The 21256-nt window shown below is 42.9% G+C and overlaps 1 protein-coding gene across 2 annotated transcripts in view; it reads left to right on the top strand.

Annotated features, from left to right (window-relative positions):
- Esr1 (estrogen receptor 1) overlaps positions 1-21256 on the top strand; it is a 370708-nt gene that overhangs the window by 232518 nt on the left and 116934 nt on the right. For both annotated transcript variants that reach the window (XM_060373532.1, XM_060373533.1), the window contains exon 5: positions 5121-5456. In XM_060373532.1, coding sequence (XP_060229515.1) covers positions 5121-5456 — 336 coding nt within the window. The remainder of the gene's footprint in view (positions 1-5120; positions 5457-21256) is intronic.

Genomic DNA, 21256 nt, shown 5'->3' with positions numbered 1-21256 from the left:
TGGATATAACCTAGAACCTCCACTCAGATGTAGCCTGTGGTAGCTCAGTAACCAATTGGTTTCCCAAAGTGAGGGGAACAGGGACTATTTCTAACAGGAACTCAATGACTGGCTCTTTGGCCTCTCCACCCCCGAAGGGAGGAGCAGTCCTGTTAGGCCACAGAGGAGGGCTTTGCAGCTAGTCCTGAAGATACCTGATAAAACAGGATCAGATGAATGGGGAGGAGGTCCCCCCTATCAGTGGACTTGGAAAGGGGCACGGTGGAGATGAGGGAGGGAGGGAGGGACTGGGAGGGAATGAGGGATCAGGACACAGCTGGGATACAGAGTTAATAAAATGTAACTGATAAAAAAATTAAAAAAAAAAAAAAGAAATTAAAAAAAAGGAAAAAAAAAAGAAAAGGAAGGTAGAGAGTGACTGGGCACACTTGACGGTGACCGCAGGCCTCTGTATGCACAGGTGTACACACTAACATACACACCAGTGCATGCGCAGGAACGTGACACGCACACAGAGTTGTCGTGTAAGTACGTTAAAATTGTGAACACACACACACACACGTAAATGTAACTTTTATTTTCCTGCTGTAATTGTCATCTCCGGGTTTACTGCCTAACCTAGGCCACAGTCCTGAAAGCTTCTAGCCTCTGTACAGTCTAATCTAGGCCTAGAATTCTTCCAGCCTCTGAGACTTACGGCTGCATAAGCTCACGCTTTCTAGTTCTTTCTGAACTCTTGCTGGCTGGTTCAACTTAGCTGTTCTGGCTCAAACTCCTCTCCTAGCTGACTGATTGAATCTGTCTTCTTTCTTGAGAGTGACTGAATTGCTCTGCTTGGCCTCAAATTAACTCTAGTAATCTGTTCTAATCTTCTGGCTCCTTCTCATTTTCTGGCTCATTCTGTCTTCACCTGTGTCTACCTTGTTCTCTCTTCAAGCTCTCTCTGTAAAACTCTCCTGGTAAAAACTTCCTCTGAATTCCATGAACTGCATTGCCACAAACTCATGTCCACAGCACTGCTTCAATCAAATCCAACAGAATGCAGAGATCTATATGCCTCTGTCTCCTAAGTGCAGGGATCAGCAGCATGTACCACCATGCCTGGACCTCAGCTTTTCTTTACTTGAAACTTGCTCTGTCTCCACATTGGCTCCAGCATGTGTTGTCACTTGAGTTTTTGATCTTAGCCATTCTGATGAGTGTAAGGTGAAATCTCAGGGTCGTTTGTATTTACATTTCCCTGATGACTAAGGACATTGGGCATTTCTTTAAGTGTTTATCTGCCATTTGATATTCCCCTATTAAGAATTCTCTGTTTAGCTCTGTACGCCATTTTTTTAATTGGATTATTTGATTTCTTGCTTTTTAACTTCTCCTCCATTGCTGGTGAGAATGTAAACTTGTATAACCACTTTGGAAATCAATCTGGCACTTTCTCAGAAAATTAGGAATAGTCTTTCCTCAAGATCCAGCTATAGCACTCTTAGGCATATATGCAAAAGATGCTCAAGCATACAACAAGGGCATTTGTTCAACCATGTTTGTAGCAGCTTTATTCACAGGCAGAATCTGGAAACAACCCAGATATCCCTCAACGGAGGAATGGATGCAGAAATTGTGGTACATTTACACAATGGAATAGTACTCAGCAATTAAAAACAAGGAAATCATGAAATTTGCAGGTTAATGGTGGTATTTAGAAAAGATCATCCTGAGTGAGGTATCACAGGAACAAAAAGACACACATGGTATATACTCACTCATAAGTGGATATTAGACATATAATATAGGATAATCATACTAAAATCTGTACAACTAAAGAAACTAAGCAAGAAAGAGGACCCTGGGTAAGATGATCAATCCTCACTAAGAAAGGCAAATGGGATGGAAGAGAGAGAAAACAGGGAACAGGACAGGAGCCTACCACAGAGGGCCTCTGAAAGACACTTCCCAGCAGGGTATTAAAGCAGAGTCTGCATTGGCACAGGAGACAACTTCCTGAACAGAACACCAACAGCACAGGCTCTAAGAGCAACAATCAATAAATGGGACCTCATGAAACTGAAAAGTTTCTGTAAAGCAAAGGATACCGTCATCAAAACAAAACGACTGCCTACTGATTGGGAAAGAATCTTCACTAACCCTTTATCTGACAGTGGACTAATATCCAGTATATACAAAGAACTAAAGAAGCTGAAAAGCAGCAAACCAAGTAATCCAATTAAAAAATGGGGAACAGAGCTAAACAGAGAATTCTCGACAGAGGAATATTGAATGGCAGAAAAACACTTAAAGAAATGCTCGTCCTCATTAGCCATCAGGGAAATGCAAATCAAAACAACCCTGAGATATCACCTTACACCCATCAGAATGGCCAAGATGAAAAACTCAAGCGATAACACATGCTGGAGAGGTTGTGGAGAAAGGGGAACCCTCCTCCACTGCTGGTGGGAATGTAAACTGGTACAACCACTCTGGAAAGCTATCTGGCGCTTTCTAAGACAATTAGGAATAGTGCTTCCTCAAGACCCAGCTATACCACTGCTAGGTATATACCCAAAGTTCGTTCAAGTACACAAAAGGGAAACTTGCTCAACCATGTTTATAGCAGCTTTATTTGTAATAGCCAGAACCTGGAAACAACCCAGATGTCCATCAACGGAGGAATGGGTACAGAAATTGTGGTATTTTTACACAATGGAATACTACTCAGCAATCAAAAAGGAAGAAATGAAATTTGCAGACAAATGGTGGGATCTAGAAAAGATCATTCTGAGTGAAATATCCCAGAAGGAGAAAGACAAACATGGGATATACTCGCTTATATAGACCTATAAGATATGATAAACATAATGAAATCTATACACCTAAAAAAGATAATCAATAGAGCGGACATGGGGTAAGATGATCAATCCTCGTTTGGAAAGACAGATGGGATGTGCATTGACCGTATGACAGGAGTCTACTGAGCGCATCTGAAAGACTCTAACTAGCAGTGTTTTCAAAGCAAAGACTCATGACCAAACCTTTGGCAGAGTACAGGGAATCATAAGAAAGAAGGGGAGTTAGTCTGATGGGGAAAGGATAGGAGCTCCACAAGGACCAAATATATCTGGGCACAGGGTCTTTTCTGAGACTGACATTCAACCAAGGACCATGTATGGATATAACCTAGAACCTCCACTCAGATGTAGCCTGTGGTAGCTCAGTAACCAATTGGTTTCCCAAAGTGAGGGGAACAAGGACTATTTCTAACAGGAACTCAATGACTGGCTCTTTGGTCTCCCCACCCCTGAAGGGAGGAGCAGTCCTGTTAGGCCACAGAGGAGGGCTTTGCAGCCAGTCCTGAAGATACCTGATAAAATAGGATCAGATGAATGGGGAGGAGGTCCCCCCTATCAGTGGACTTGGAAAAGGGCACGGTGGAGATTAGGGAGGGATGGAGGGAGGGACTGGGAGGGAATGAGGGATCAGGACACAGCTGGGATACAGAGTTAATAAAATGTAACTGATAAAAAATAATAATAAAATAAAAAAAATAAAGCAGAGTCTGAGACTCATAGCCAAACTTTGGGCAGAGTGCAAGGAATCTTATGAAAGAAGAGGGAGAAGAAAGACCTGGAGTGGACAGGAGCTCCACAAGGAGATCAACAGAAGCAAAACTTCTGGGCACAGGGGTCTTTTCTGAGCCTGATACTCCAACCAAGGGCCATGCATGGAGATAACCTAGAACCCCTGCACAGATGTAGCCCATGGCAGCTCAGTGTCCAAGTGGGTACCCTAGTAAGGGAAACAGGGACTGTCTGTGACATGAACTCAGGGGCTGGCTCTTGACCACCTCCCCCAAAGGGGGAGCAGCTTTACCAGGCCACATAGGACAGTCCTGATGAGACCTGATAGGGTAGGGTCAGATGGAAGGGGTGGAGGACCTCCCCTATCAGTGGACTGGGGGAGGAGCATGGGAGGAGAAGAGGGAGGGAAGATGGGGTTGGGAGGGGCTGAGGGAGGGGGGTACAGCTGGGATACAAAATGAATAAATTATAATTAATAAAAAATAAATTAATTAAAAAAGAAGCTTGTTCTATACCAGGCTGGCCTTGAACTCAGATCTGCTTGCTTCTGTCTCCTGGGATTAAAGGCATGCCTGCATTCCCTCAGGATCACACAGACCTAGAAGGTCTTTGTGCAGTCCTTTGCCAGAGCAGCTATGTTCTGAATTAACATTCCTCTAAACACCCCCCCCCCACACACAACCAGAACAATGTCCTCTTTCAACAAATAGTGTAATGTTCACATCAGTGCAAGCATCCCAGTTTCCTCACAAACTGATCACTTCTCTGGACGATGAATAATATGTTTTAGCTTCTTTTTAATACACAGTAGGTTGTTATTATCTGGTCACTGCACCATTTACCAGAACACAGGAGTTCGTTTCTCCTGTGTGACTGAAAATGCAGTGTGGCCAGGCTTACTCCTTGCTTCTTTCACGTCGCTCTCCCTGGCTTCTTGGAATGTCCATCCTGCTCTCAGGGTCTGGGTTGACTACATACACTGCACATGAGTAGCTTCCGGCAGATACCATCTTCCGGCCCCACCCGGTTTGCTGCAAATGACAGATGATCACTCCTTTTTATGGCTGAACAGTATTGTGTGGTGCATATGTGCCACGTTTTCTTTATTCATTCTACAGTTAATGGGCACTTTTGTTGCCTCTATTTTTTTTTGGGGGGGGGAGTGTATTTGTTCAGTTTATGGATCCTTACAAACATGAACACATGTACACAGAGACACACAATTACTAGTATGTAAGAGACTGCTACTGGCTCATAAAATCCCATTGTTAAATTTTCAGGCCTTTTCACACCTCTTCATATCAGATAAGATAAGTGACTTGCAGTTTGTCATGTTGACATTATTTATCCCATGAATATCTGCAAATGCCACAAATCAATGCTGTGCCCCTTTTCACTCGCAGAGAAAGTTATTTAACACTTGCAAGTTTGCATGTTCCCTAAGTATTTATTTTAATAAGATAAAGGACCTTTGAAGATAGTATTTATATTGAAGTTTGCAGGAGATAAAAATAATCAAATTTGTTCTTTATCTTCCTGCATTTCTAGGGATACGGAAAGACCGACGAGGAGGGCGAATGCTGAAACACAAGCGCCAGAGAGATGACTTGGAAGGCAGAAATGAGATGGGGCCTTCTGGAGACATGAGGGCCGCCAACCTTTGGCCAAGCCCTCTCGTGATTAAGCACACGAAGAAGAACAGCCCCGCCTTGTCCTTGACAGCTGACCAGATGGTCAGTGCCTTGTTGGACGCTGAGCCGCCCTTAATCTATTCTGAATATGATCCTTCCAGACCCTTAAGTGAAGCTTCGATGATGGGCTTATTGACCAACCTTGCAGACAGGGAGCTGGTTCACATGATCAACTGGGCAAAGAGAGTGCCAGGTAAGGATGCGAACCTCTACTTCTACATCAACAGTGAATAATTTCTCAACAATCGGCTGGGATGCTTGGGGTGAGGGAGGGGGAGGGGGAGAAATAGTAGTGTGCTATGTGGTTAGTGAGAAGGCTACATTAGGATTTGCCAACTGTCAATATTAACTCACCATATTATTCTTGAAACCTAGAAAATAGGCTTTAAAAATAAACACCCAGATGAATAAAACCTTGGACATAGTATCTTTGGCCAGTCTTCTTTGTTGAAAAGACCCAGAATGGGCACTACATATCACATGCACATATGTTTTGTCATGCAGACATCACATATTAAAAGTACTTAATGCTCTGGATCTACTTTTTTTTTTTTATTTCTAAGACTATCATTCAAAACACTTCTATAAGAACCAATTTTTTTTCCATAAATAATCTCTTCGTGAAATATTGTTGTACACTAAAAGGCTAAAAGTGGGTGTGTTTGTGGAATGCCAATTATTTATGCAGCTTGCTTTCAGCATTGCATGTCCAGAGAAAGGGAAATACAGTAGGAAAACAAATGCAAGCAGCATCCCAGCATCTTCCAGAAAGATCCAGAAGCACAAGTGACACTCCACTCCTCCGATTTGTCTCTCAAGTGCTGCTTCTACAGCTCTTGACTTCTTGTGTAAGAAGGAGAACTCTAGAAACAAGACTGTCCCAGGATCCAACTAATGGATTTCATATGGAGACGCCTTGCTGAGGCAAAGAGGGGTGGACTCACTTTTCTGGCTTATAGATCAAGTCAATGGGGGATTTAAAATAAAGCTTTTTCTCCATACATTTCAATAGATCTGAAGTCATGTACCATGACACGTGGGATATGTTTTCTTTCTGTTATAAAACTAAAATTCATGAGGAGTTTTGGGCCTTCAGAGAGTCACTCACATAGTCTGAGTTAATGTGGGTTTCTCCTTGGGGAATGTTACATGTGTTTGCATAAATTCACCTGTAAATGTGTTGTGCTTTGAGAAGGGAGCCAGCAGTTCAATGAGCCAGTCTTACCTCAGGGCACATTTCTAGGTGGTTTGGGTAGGAGAGATCAGAGTATATGAAAAAATAAGACTGATCGAAAAACATTAAGTTTTGAAGATAATTCTGTGGGGCAAGCAAAAATTCTTGGTCACCTAAGGAGCTGAAAGTTTTATGGAGTGCCTACATATTTTGGCATTGTTTTGTGAGGTAGATACAAATTCCTTGGGATTGGAGTTATGTGGGGCTCTATGTTTCTTTTTCCTTGAACTTTATGTCTGCTTTTGCCTTGCTTTTATACTTGGAGATAAAAGAAAACTGAAATCATTTAATGGTCATAACCCGAGAGCCAATTATTGGTTGCTGTTAAGTTTTTGTTATCCTGTAAACATGTCCCCTATGAGATCCTGACAATACTAGTTCCAGAGCTGAACTATGAGTATATGCTGAGCTCAAGCACATATATTCTCTTTTTTATTTGTAGAGTCCCCTCTCAACATTTTATAATTGCTATTTTGTTGTTATTGTTGTTGCTTGAAGTCATGGACTTGCTGTGTAGCCCAGGCAGGCCTTGGATTCTTCCTGCTTCAGCCTGAATAAAGTCAAATAGATGACTCAATGGTGAAAAAAGATTCATCAAACTAACCTCAATTTGGGATTAAAATGGAGCAGAAGTCAAGGTTAGGAAGATACTGTGTTCATGTTTAGCTGTTTCATTGTTAAACTCAGAATTAGACACGTGTGGTAATAAAACATCTAGCAAACCTACTTTCAGATTTCTATGTGTTAATCCAAAGGGTCAAAACTTTTTGGGTCCGCTCTATTTTGTTGAGTGGTCCTTTAGAAAAAGAAGAAGTAAGGCTGCATGTGTGAATGTGAGCATGTGTGTCTGTGTGCCATTAAAATGAAGCTATTGTAAGTCAAAAGCCTATTTGTCTGGGGAAACAAAATGAAAATATCCATTGATTTAAAAGGGACGGGGAAAAAAAGAGCAGATCACAAGCCTCCAGGAGGAACTCTGAAGGTGACTGTGGAAGCTTGCAGAAAAAGGTGTATTTCAAAAAAGTTTATATACTCAATACCATCTGTCATTTAAAGAGATAGTTTACCCTTAAGAGCTGGTATAGGCAATGTCACATTTATGAAGTGATAATTTGAGAATAATAATAGTAATTTCACAGAGGGAATGAGAAACATCGTTAGGAAGGACAATAGCAGGAAGGCACTGTGGGATCAGCGGTGTGAAGGAATTTGAGAGAGAGCAGGGAGGAATATAGGGAGGTCTGAAGGGAGCAAGCACAGGAGGAGCAATGATGTAATTGTATTATAATCTCAAAAATAATTTAAAAATATACACAAAAGGAGATAAAGGCAATATTTGAATAAGGAAGTCAGAAGGGGAAAGCGTGGCTACCAGGGTAGTGGCTGGAACACGCTTCACACTGAGGAGTAGATTTTTAATAAGTATAGTCAGTGCTTTGTGTTATTTCATATTTCCCCAACCAAGTATTGTTAGGGTTCTCAAGCTTTGGTGAATAAAATTGGATTTTCCTTTGTCTCATTATTTGTCCCTGTTTTCTGACTTGGTGTGTAGGAATTAAGAAGTGGGGATATGAAAAATGAGACGTAAGCATGGCCATCAGTTCTAACTCACCAGGTACTTGGAAAAGCTGACTATACAGGGTTAATGTTTCCCTTTGACATGTCTGAAGAGCAGCTGTGGCAAGAATGAGAACATCTGCCTTTCCAGTTCTGCAGAAGACTTTTGACAAACAGTTTTCGCAATGTAAATGTTTATATTATTTCCCTACCCTTTCCTCACTCAACTCTTCTCTTTACCCTATTCTTCTCTCTTTCAAATTCATAGCCTTTTCCATTTAATTTCTCTTATCAATCAATCAATCAATCAATCTATCTATCTATCTACTTATCTATCTACCTATCATCTATCTATTTACCTACCTCTCTACCTACTCCTATATATGTAAGTACCACCTGTTTAGACTGTATAATGTCACCTATAGAAATATAACTTCAGGGCTGAGCCCTTGGTACTGGACAAACAGTTGGGGAGCTCCATCCTGGGGAAGACTGTTTCTTTGGCTCTCAGCATTTCATAATGGCCTCCAGTTCTTACTCTAGGGTGGGATCCCTGTGAGTGAAATTTCCCTTTCCCGTGTTAGCGTGCCGATTGGTGTCTTTTCGTTTAAGTCTTGTTTAGGGCACGTCTGCTTTAGGCCTCACGTGCAGTTGTGCAGCAGTGTCTGCATCACCTCCCAGCGAGTGTGGTTGTCTAGACCACCCCACAGCTCAGGACTTCTGGTTCTCGTCTCCCCAGGATTCTAGTGAACAGTTCCCCTGGCCCTAACGCTCAGCAGTGTCATTCACAGAAATCTGGAAACACAGGAAGAGGTAAAAGGTGACTTTGGAACCTTCCAATCTGAAAAAAATCTGAGCCCTTGGAGTACTCAGTTGTCCCATTAACCAGGACAGCTCTCTACGGCTGTGATGGTTTTCTTTTATCTCTTCAGAGACTACCTTCTGTTACCACATCTCCGGAGCTATGGGGAGCTATGGGGAGCTATGGGGAGCTACCGCACTGAGACTCGGTGTCCACCCTATCTTTTTGAAAGGGGCAAAGGATGTTGAGGAGTGTACAGACATGAGCCCCCAAAACTCTCCCAGGGGTCAATTGTCTCTCCACAGATGAGATGTACTCAAGTGAGTGTGACTGAAGATGAAGGCAGGTAGGGATGAGAGGGAAGGGAGAGGGCTCCCCCCCCAGGATCAAGAGTGAGGAGCACTTTCTATTCCAGGAGGTTCCTTTGCCATCCCTCAGTGTCTGTTGCCAGTTAAAATCAGAGCGGCAGACCCTGGCCTCAAGCTGTCGTGGGGTTCTACCACACTATGAAATGGTTAAACAGAGCGTGGCATGGAAGGATGGGTGACATCCTGGAGAGATGTCAGATGCCATTGTTAAGGGTAAGACTTGTTTAGAATGTGGAGCTGTTTGTTCTATGTGGAGACCCCAGCATCAGGACAGGATCACCTCACCCCTGGCACAGCGCTCTGCAGTGCTCATCTCGTGTTGAGAGTGCTGAGAAGGATCCTGTGGGGATCCTTTGCCGCTTACTCCAGTGTCGAGGAGCCTGGGTGGCCCTAGAACCTGATGTCTGTGTGCCAGAGCTGAGGCTTCTGGGTGTCCCCTGGCCACATTTCCAGGATTGTTGGTTACAGTGTTGCCATTTCCAAAGAAGCTGGGCATCTACTAACAGTTTAAGTGCATAAACAGATGTTACTATTAAAGTGTAAGGAATTGTGTTGTCTCAAAAACACACATGTGAGGGCCAGCTCCTCACAGCTCAGACTGATCTTACCTAGTTGCAGAGTCTAACAGAAGCTGAGAGCTTCCAATGAGCTCGTACACATGGTCTGCAGTAGAAGACAACTAGCATCTTTGTAAAAGGGCAATTGGGCACTGACTTAGACATGTGTGTGTGTGTGTGTCTGTGTGTGTGCATGTGCATGCGCACACGTGTGAAGATGATACTAAGAGACATAAGGAGAAGATAGGAAGGTAGCCATCACACCCAAATTTCTTCTTGATTGAACTTGTGAACTGGACAGCTGATATGTCCTCGCTATAAGCCAAGGATCACTAAAGTTCACTAACGGATACTGGGAGCTAGAAGAAGCATGTATGAACTCTAACCTAAAAGCTTCAGCGAGTGTGGTCCTGCCAGCATTTTGATCTTGAATCTCTAGCGTTCTAGTTGTATTCTGTTCCCATGATAAAGTACTGTGACAAAAGCAGCTTAGGGGAAGAAAGGATTTATCAGGCTTACACTTCCAGGTCAGGCCATCATGGAAGGAAGTCAGGGCAGACACACACACACACACACACACACACACACACACACACACGCTGGGGACCACCTGCCCAGGGAATGGTCCCCATCCCGCAGTGGGCTGGGCCCTCCTACATCAATTAATCAGACAAGCCCTGACAGACATAGCCACATACTAACCTGACCTAGGCAATTTCTTAATCGAGCCTTTCTTCTCAGATGCCTCCAAGCTGTATCTCACTAATAAAGCTAACTAGAAAGCCTTGCCTCTAGAACTGAGACAACATACTTCTGTTTCAAAAGCTGCTGTTTGGGGTATTTTATGTTGCAGCCTAAGAAATGACTAGAAAGTCTATTAGCCAAGTTTGTGTTTTATTTTGTTTGTTTATTTTTGTTGGTGTTGCTGGGCATTGCACGTGGGGCTTTCCACACTTTGGAAAATTGATCTACTGCAGAGGCTTATCCTCTACTCTGTTTTTAAGTGAATAAAATAAAACAATACATAGAAGAAGCAATTGGCATACAGAAGCTGGAAGCTGGATGTGATTCTTCACACCTGTAATTCCAGCATCCAGGAGGCTGGGGCAGAAGGATGGCAGGCCCAGGGCACATAATCAGTGCAGTCTAGAATAAGAAGAATACAGAGTAAGATCCTGTCTCAAAACAAAAACAAAAACCACTACCACCACCTACAGAAAGGTAGGCAGGATGGACATAGGAAGACACGCATGTAATCTCAACGTCTTCATCCAACTTCACAGGCCCAACAGGGCCTTGCTGCCTTTGAAGGCTCCACGTCTGACCTCAGTGCGTCTGGTAGCTGCTAGCAGTCCCAGGAGATGCTGTACGGTTCCAGTGTTAACTACCACCATGATATCATGAGGAATTCTCTCAAGTGTCGAAGTTTCTGTGACCAAATTTACCTCTCACAGAGATATCAGCTCTCCTGGTTAGCTTTAGCTGTCAGCTGGACACAGCCTAGGGTTATTGGAGAAGAGAATGTCACTTGAGGGATTACCCTGATTAGACTGGCCTAAGGGCATGTCTGTGGGGAATTACCATCATTGTTCATTCATCTAGGAGGGCCCCACCGATTGTGGGCAGCACGATTCCCTGCACAGGTGGTCCTGGGCTGTAGTTAGTCAAGCATAGCTGTAAGGGAGCCAGCAAACAGAACACAGAGCACTGTGTATATTGGATTTAAATCTTACTCCAACCCAGCGTGTTACAATCTTAATTTTACTACTCTTACAAAGACCCTCTTTCCTTATAAAGTCCAGATGGCCCTTAATTTAATGTGGACAAATAGTCAATAGAAACTTGGAATTAGGGCCCTGTTATCATACTTTAAAAATCCCTTTGCAGATAAATAGTAGTACCCTTCTCCCAAGATTGAAATGCAGAACTAAACGATTACCTTGGGATTACCAACCCAGGGCTGGCATGCTGTAGACTAACCGTGGGTAGGCCTTTCTGTGATTCCTGCACTGTCTGTTGGACCCAAGATCCTTTGACTAATCCTTCCACCTGCCATTTCTTTCCTACCTAATATATGCATTTGATGTTGCTTTTATTAATCACCTGAATCCTGCTGCCTCTGCTCAAATTCCTTGCTTGTTTTTTGCGCTGAAGGAGCATCATAATCTTTAGTTCTTTTCAGAAACTCCCTGTGCCCAGATGTACATTGCACAGCTGTGTCAAGTGTGTTCTGAAGCACGAGGATAGCTCTTTGCTGCTCTTTTTATTTCCTTCATGGTAAATTCCTTTGTCATTAAAGAAATATTACAGAAAACCATTAAAAAAAAACGAGCTCTCTCAATAGGTCCCAGCAGACTCAAAAATTAAGATGGAATCATTCACTATGTAAGACAAAGTAAAATCAAGTTGTTGTCCGGGATTTTGTGAAATGAGGAGAGATGGAAATGATAAGCAAACAGGCTCCTTCTCATTGACGTGTGAACAAAGCCCCTCTGCTTGCGACCCAGGCTGGAGTGCGTCTTATGGGATAACTGACTAGTGTGCATGGAGCCCTGCGTTCTCTCCTCGTCACAATATAAACTGGGTGTGTTGGTGTAGCCCAGTAAGCATGGCCTTGGGGAGGTGGAGGCAGGAGGATTAGTCACTTTGGGTCATCCTGGACTTAGAGTTTGAGGCGAGCCTGGGCTACACGAAACCCTCTCTTAAAACGCCACCGCTGTGGTAGTCGCCTCCTCTAGTTGTTACGAGAGGCAAAACGGAAACCAACCAATGTTAATCAAGCAGGTGTTTTCCTATTTTTCTGTTTCCTTGACTTTGAAGTGAACAAACCATTTTTTTGTTTTTATTCCTTGCTTTCTTCAGCCTGTGTCTACCCATAAAACCAACCTGCTCCTCTTGGTCCATTGTGATGTGTTCCATTTCATCAGAGGAAGCATTGGCCTGATTCTAGAACAGTAGATCAAAGTCCCTGGAGACCTCTAGACTACTTGTCGTCTTGTGTTTTGACAATTCTCTAGTTGAAATTCTTCTTTAAAGTGAAATAAGCTGTGTCTCTCCCCTCTGAATTTAATCTGTTTAAGCCTCCAACTCTCTTTGTAAAACTGGCTAGTGAGAGGGCTCAGCAGGTCAAGTTGCTGCTAAGCCTATGGACTGAGTTTGATCTCCAGAGCTCTCCTGGTGAAAGAAGAAAACTGATTCCTGCAGGTGGTGTCCTCTGACCTTTGTGCTATGGTGTGACAGCACACATGTGTGCACATGCAAACACGCACACGCACACACGAGTCAATAAATAAAAGTGTAATAAGACAAAAAATTAAATGATTGTGCGAAAATTTTGATATCCAGTGAGTCAAATTATAACATAAAGGTATCTATCATTTACATAAAGCCAACAGATACTTGTATAAAATAAGCATTCTTGCGACAAAGCAAATGTTTTCTTTTGGACTGAAATATCTTTTTTGACAAATGGACGTTTTTAGCCATTTATAGACAGCTGAGTTCCCAGAGGATTTGAAGCTGTGTGACTTTTTGAGGTGACTGGCCTAAGTTTTGGGGATTTACATTTTGTACGCCTGGATCTCTGGGCTCTATTTCCTCCCAGAAGTTACCTATTAAGTGTCTGGAGGCTGCTGTGCGCCTTCAGTGTCACCACGGCTGACTGATTTGGTTTGAATTTCTCTAATGTGCAAGTAATTTATGTCTCAGTGGTGACAGATGTTGGTTAGTTTTGTTTTTTTAAATTTTCTTTTTAAGGATTAATCACTGGGGAATTATAGAAAGGAGAGAATATCAGTATTGGCCCTCATGAGAGCTAAGTTAGAAAATATGAAGATGTGTGAGTTCACTAGAAGGCATCTCATATTGGAGTTGAATTAAAAGAACATACAATTCCATCAACGTAACCCATAACACTGCAAAAAAGCTCATTAAAGAGACTTGAAAAAAATTTTTGTTTTGTTTGTTTTTTGAGACAGGGTTTCTCTGTGTAACCTTTGCTGTCCTAGACTCACGTTGTAGACCAGGCTGGCCTTGAACTCACAGAGATCTACCTGCCTCTGCCTCCCCAAGTACTGAGATTGCAGATTTGTGTCACCACACCTGGCTGAGACATGAAATTTATTTCACATCACTCCTGTGGTTTGCATTCCTTTGAAGGCATGTTAGGCTGTAGTCAATCTAGACTGCTTCTTTTGGCCACAATTGTTACTATACTCTGCCCTCCACCTGTCTAGCTTAGAAACACTCACACTAAGAATTTTTTTTCTTACTAAATATAAATCCACAGCCTCAAGAAAGTGGTTGAAAGCAATTGACGAGCATTAGATGTAGACTATATGGAGCATAGATACGTGTTTATTTTCCACAGCAAAAGGTGTAATGGTCACAGCTGAAAGGTTATTAGGAAAACAAGGGGCCACTCCCACCCTGTGGACACACTGAGGGTAAAGAGGTAGATAGTGTGAGGGTAAACACTACGTCTCCTCCTCCTCCTTCTCTTCCTGCTCCTCCTCCATCTTCTTTTTTCTGGCTTATGGTATTTGAAGATTGACAGCAGGTGACACAGCTCAGGGGCTTGTTGATATTTCATCTTAGCAGAGTCCAAGCTTGCATGGTAGGGAATTCCGTTTCTTCAGGAGGGTGACTGCCTCAGCTAACTCTGTTTTGCTTTCCTCATGCCAGGGAATTCTTGAGTTTTGCTTCTGTGGGCAACCAAATGTCCACACACTGTCTTTAACTCTGACTTGTTCTGTTTTGCCTTTGTTTGTTTTTGCACTTGGGTTTGAACTTGGGACCGTGCATACAATAAACACACAGTCCAGCACTGACCTATGCCTCTAACCCCTGTTCAGCATCCAAAGGATCTCTTACTCTGGTATGAGGGAGGTGAATGTGAGGGCACACATATACATCCATGTATGTGCACGTGGAAGCCAGAGCTCCATCCTGAGACTGTCTGTCAAGAGCCATCCACTTTAATTGGTTAAGGGTCTCTCACAGCTGTAGAGCTTTGGCCTAACCAGTGAGCGCTATCTTTGGTTCCCCAACCCTTACCAAGCCGGTGCTGGAATTACAGACATGAATCACCATGCCTGGTTTTCTGTGTAAGGGCTGGGGATTGAACTCATGACCTGTGGGTTGTCAGCAAGCACGTTACACGCTGAGCTACCCCCCCTCAAGCCTGAACAGTTGCTTCTTTTAGAAACCTCCCTGGAGAGCAGATTGTTTCATGTGTTAAACCTAAGTGCTGTTTAATAATTCTTGAGGCAAGCTCCCTGGGATTTAATTTTTAAAAATCAAAGGACCTTGTTATTTTAGTCTAGCATTTATCACTTAGCTGTATCCAGCAGAGCCCTAGTATAATAGCAAGGAGAAGAGAAGCGTGGCTGCTTAAAAAAGGCAAAATTTGATAAAATGGTGGTAGCACCTTTCTTTGGAGGGAAGTGGAGTTTCTTTTAGTGGCAGTGCATGTATTCACTAGGTGATAATTTTATAAACAAGAAATTTAATAAAACGGTGGCAGTTCTCTTGCTGTAATGTGGGGCAGGCATCTGTTCTTGAAGTAGCTTGGGCTGGCTCTTAATGTGAAAAGAAATTCTGGAGGAGACTAAGGAGAAACCTGTGCCTATGTATTGTTTTCTCCCTGACATCACCGGCTCAGTAACACTTTCTTGTAGAACGTTTGCATCCATAAATGGGGGGGGGGATAAAGTTTTGAATGAGACAAATCACTTTTGAGAAATTTAGTGTTGTTGCTGTCTATTTCTTTTTGCCACATCATTTGTCTTACCTGGTCAAGATGTTTGCCTGCATTTCCTCAGGGCATTTGAAAGTAGGAGATAAATGGTTTGAATTTAGAAAAATGCACTCACAGCCTTCCTCTGTGCGGAGATACTTTCTGCAGGGCTGGTGCAGATTCTGTCAGTGTTTCTCTTCCCTCATCTGTAAGAAATATTCCCCTCAAATGGCACTGAGTCATATTTGATTTTCCCCCTTTATTTCTGCCCATTATTCTGGGGTATGGACTGGAAATAAATCAGCTTTTCCTGAGTAGCTCTTGAAACACCCACCAAGGATTCGAACAACAGGTGGTCGCTTCACTGAACTGGTTCCCAAGGCTTCAAACTGTAGACACCTGGGGTGTAAGTGAGTAAAGCCAAGTACGCCATCACTGTCCAGTTCACACCTGCAAACCTCATGGCTCCACCCTCAGAGTCTGCACTGGCTTTGCCCTGTATGTGGTCACATGACTTGGAGGGATAGTCACAGTGGCTAAACCGTCAGTATCAGCCTAGTTTATTTGGGATATTTGCCATATACTGAACTTAAGAACGTCTCACAGAAGACATTTTCAACAAGAAGCTGCACTCAGGAGGCGGATGTTGGCAGCTGTGGCCCGGCAGTGTGGATAGCGTCAAGGCCTCTAACTGCGCACTTTCAAGTGTTTAAAGCAGTGGTGTGTGTGAGACATGCTTTAGCACAGCGGAAAAGGATCCCCGTGATACGTAAAGGCATACGTCGCGTCGTATGTAGGTCTCCTGTGGAGTTTCCTCCAGTGAAGAGCAGTGCAGTCCCCTCCCAGGGGTTAGTGAGAAGCTTCTGCTCACTAGGTGGTGTCTGTGCGGAAGGGTAGACGGACAACAAAACTGGCATCACCCTTGCCTCTGGGGAGCGTCCATCCTACCACCCCGGACACGCGTGGGCTGTGTGAGCGCAGCGACGGGCGTCCTGATTGTGTGTGTGTACAAACAGCTGCTGACAGGCACCCGTACAAATGGAGCTCAGCTTGTGTTCGCCTCATGTATGAGCTGCTGAGTCCACATAGGTGGTTAATAATTAGGAGGCAGGTTAGCACTAAAGACACACTTTGAATTCTAGAACATTTTTCTATAGGAAAGTCTTAGCATAAGCCAAAAAAGGGATTGCTCATAGGTATGTGTGTTGTTGTTGTTGTTGTTGTTGTTGTTGTTTGGATTTTGACTTTTTGAGACAGGGTATCTTGTATCCCAGGCTAGCTTAAGCTCAGTATGTAGCCATGGCTGTTCTTGAACTCAAGACCCTCCTGCCCCATTATTCAAGAGCTGGAAGTATAGGGACACAGCCAATAATAGTTATTCCTGTTTTGTTTTGTGTTTTTGCTATAATTAATTTTGAATGCAAATTGTTTTGCTTTTAGTATTTATTTATTTACTTACTTGTGTATGGTAGTGGCTGGGGGAACTCCGTGGCATGTCTGCAGAGGCCAGAGGACAATTTGGAGGGAGTTTGTTCTCTCTTTTCGCCATGTGAGTTCCAGGGACTGAACACAAACCATCTTGTGTTCAACTGCCTTTGGCAGCAACTGCCTTTCTCCATGGAGCCAAGCTTACATTCGGCTTCTTAAGGAGAGTGTCTTGCTATGTCGCCCAGGCTCAACTTGAACTTTCACTCCTCCTGCCTCAGCTCATTAAGGACTGGTGTTATAAGTGTGTGCATTGAATGCAGCCTGAAAACAACTTTAAGGAACATTAACAAAATGTACACTAAATGTATAAGATAATCCAACATTTTGTCAAAGTAGAATACCTATTTTTTTAAAAACACACTTAAAGTTCAATTCAGCATGTATTTTTCTCTTTATTTGTATTATGTGATCTGACATCATGATTCTATTTTTGCTTTTAAAATAACTGCCTTACCACTGTGCAAAGCTAATCCAAGTTTGACTGTTGTTTCCTTGTTTTCATTTTGTTTTGACAATGTATTATAGTAATGAAAAAGAAAACATTTGCTGAAGTCTTACAGCCCCTGTCAAATTTCCAAGTTACTGTTAACCACATTTGGGTCACATTTAAATTCTTGAACATATCTGACGAGCTTAATTTAGTCATACATACAACATATTTGACTTAATGTATTCAAGCATACAAATATTCAAATGAGGTAGAAAAAGAATATATACACAAGGAAAAATATCTATTGAGGAATAAATCCTGAGTACAACTGAGTATTAAAACAAAACATATGTAACCATAAGCCCCCAAAACAGCAGCTCAAACAGAACATAAAATATATTTTAATTCACATTAATGAGTCTGAACTCATTTAACAATAGTGATATATGTTTACTATTGTAAACCTCATGGAACAATTTCATAATAGGATATCTCAGTCAGTGAGGAACTCAATGTGAATTAAAAGTAAATGTAGGGAAAATTCAGTTTAAATGAATGTAAAATATCTTGGTTAGATCATCATCTTTAGAAAAATCAAAACTTAAGGTTCAGGGGTGGTCTGGTAGCTTAGCTTGTACAGCATTTGTCATGTAAACTTGAGGATCTGAGTTCAAACCCCAAGTCAAAACTCTGCAGCCTTGTAATCCCAGCTCGGGGTAGTGAGGACAGGCAGATCTGGGGCTCCGAAGGCTGGCTGGCTGGCCCAGATTACATGGTGAGTTCCAGGCCTGTGAGAGAGGCCTGGGCTCAAGAGAAATGATACTTGAGTTGTCCTCTGCCTGCCACACACGTGCACCAGTGTGCACATTTACCTGCGCACACAGGAACACACACAGACCCACAGAGTCCAGAGTAAGTTCATATTGGGGACAAAGTCTACCACACTGTTTACTTTCCTCTCAACATACCTGAAGTTTCCTGCTACTCCTATGGCCATTTTATGGATAAAGAAACAGAAATATACAGACAATTAGTTTCCCAAATAAGCTAGGCCTTGAAAAATCAGGGGGCATTTTCCTTCCTGACTATTTACTCCTAAGGCCATCATAGGATTTTGCTCCACATTCTCATTCAAAAAGTATCGTGTGCTGTTGCAATTGACCATCAAAGCATGAAGGGTCATCTTTTGGGGCTTGTGTATACACGTGTGATTGTACCATGGGTATATTTCTAAAAAATTCCCTGAATGTCATGAGTCAAAATATACACATTCACATGTAACTCTAAGTTCTCTGACAAGGGAAAGTGTTCAGAAAGCAAGGGGTGAACAAAGTTTTTACACTCCTGTCACCGAAAAGCATCACTGCCGTAAGCCGTAGAGAACAGCCCCAGTGCTAAGAAGGTCCACTTTTTATGCCCTGGCATGACATGTTAGCATTAATGCCCTGGCATGACATGTTAGCATTATGTCTGCTTTGCTCTATTAGGGGGATCCAAAAATGGTGAATTGGAAGTGAGTCTTCCATTGGAAGAGGCAAATTTTCTGGGAGAGACAGAGACAGAGTGATAGAGAAAGACAGAGAGAGAGAAAGGGAGGGAGGGAGAGAAAGCGTGTGGCTATAGAGGGACATTGAATGCATCTGCAGGGGTGTTACCATTCCAAGGACTGAGGACATGAGAGGGGACAGCCAGGAGCACTGGCACCACTGAACCGAATGTGTAGCTGAAAATACTTCCTGATGTATGACCTGGCCATCTAAAGACTAAAATGCTCAGCAGGAAATGCCTCCTCTTCACGTTTTCCCTTCTGAGCGGTGGAACTTGGCTTGTTTCTTTCATCTTTGAATAGTCCATCAATCAGGGTTAGCGAGTCATCGCTCAGTCACCTGTGGAACATAAGCCCTTCATTGTTGGGGATCACTGGTGCGATGCACACTTTTAAAAATCCGTGAACAGATGCAAACACCTATTTTCTCATGAATTTTTCTTTTGAAAGTATTGTTAAACAATTGTAGCTTTCCCCTTCTTCTTCTTCTTTTTTTTTCTTTTTTTTTTTGGTCTCACAGTCTTCTCAGTTCCTGTGTTCCACTGTGTCACAGAAACCCTCCCCCTCCCCCCATGGTAGTCTGTGTTAAGTGGCTGGCTCCTTCCTAGCCACTAGCATTGGAAGAATTTCCAGATCCACATTCTCAGAAGGTGCAAAGCTAGATTAAAGGGTCTTCCTGAACCAAGGATGGTTAGGAGATCCCAAAGTGTCACACATAATGTTGGCAGGGTTCATATTCCACCCCCCATTATTAGCACCCCTCACATAAGGACAAACATGGACTAGATTTTGGTGGAAGGAAATAAATACTAAAGATTTTACCAAGTAGGTTGAGCCTTGAGAGACCAAAACCAAAGACAATGTCTAAGATTTCTTAACTCCAGGATCAGCCTTTGTCCTTCTGTAATGACTTCTTGATTCCCATTACTAACCCTGGACCCGTCGAAGAAGAACTTGCCTTGCAGGAATGTGCATATTCATGGAAGATGTCCACAGCTTTGCATGAATATCAAACACTGGATAACATCCTTCCTATGTGTGTGGATTATGTATTTAAATGTTTATAAAACCATGAAACCTAGTAAAATGAAAGTTTTACAATGGAAAAATTTCTATTCCTTTTAAGTAGTGTTAAGCTTCTACATAGACCCTAACAGGTGATTATGAAACATTTGTTGAATGCTGAATCATTACTAAAATAAAAGCCAAACCTATGTATTACTATCCCAGTATTTGCTTTAGTGAGCCTTGGTGTGGCTGGAAATGGTAGCTATATATTCATCTATTGCTCTGCCTATTGAGCTACTTTTTCTGGTCATGCCCTCGGCTGAATGCTTGAAACACATCTTGTCCCACTACTATGGTGCTTATAGTGCATAAGGAAGACTGGAAAAGGGTGAATTCTATAGTCTGGTTAATTTTGGAAGATGGCAGAAATATGGACAATGGGAAACACACACTGTGAATGGCAGAGCCATGATGGGGGGGTAAGTGTAAGGGGTCAAATTAGAGAATCTTCATTGAAGATCATTTGAGCAGCACTCAGAGGGGAAGAAGAGGCTATTGTCTATGTGTATGGAAGCGTGTTCCAGGCAGAGACCTCAGCAAGTAGAGCCCTGACTGCAACAGGAGTTCTAGAAACAGAAGCCGGCAGTTATGCCTGGATCAAAGAGAGGAAGCAGTGGGGGACAGCACGTTTTGAGAGGTGAGGGAATGAGAAGCCACGTGAGCCCCTGTGGCAGCTGCTACTTTAGCTTTTATTCTGAGGGACAGATTTTATTTGGCTGTTTGGGTGGAGGAGAGAATCAAAGTGGACCAAGAGCAGCGGCGGCAGCCAGGGCAGTAGAGGTCACTGGAGGGATGTTCATTTCCTGGATGGGTCCTACGGTAGAGCTGACAGGCCTTCCCTGACCAACTGACTGGGTGTGGTGCCTGGGAGGAGTTGCCGTGATTATTCGAGCCCGAACTTTCCTAAAGTGTCATTATCAACAGTGAAGGCAGGGAAGTCTACTGACAGATTGACAAGCCTTTGAGGAGGAAAATCAACCCAGTGTTTCACGTGTGCTGAGACCGCTCAGGTGGAGCTGACTGGAGTTTGAAAGAGGATCTGCACCCGACATAAGGCTCTGAGGGCACAGGAGACAGGTAATGAATAAGACCGATGGAGTGAGTATAGAGAAAAATAAGTGGATGCCAAAGACTGAAACTTCGGACACAGGGACACTAAGTCAGAGAGGAGAGGCGGGTCTGGAAAATGAGATTTACATAGAGCCC

The sequence above is a fragment of the Meriones unguiculatus genome, chromosome 20, assembly GCF_030254825.1.
Source record: "Meriones unguiculatus strain TT.TT164.6M chromosome 20, Bangor_MerUng_6.1, whole genome shotgun sequence".
Lineage (NCBI taxonomy): Eukaryota > Metazoa > Chordata > Mammalia > Rodentia > Muridae > Meriones > Meriones unguiculatus.
The sequence above is the reverse complement of the archived record's forward strand: the minus strand, read 5'-3'. Positions and strand labels throughout refer to the sequence as shown.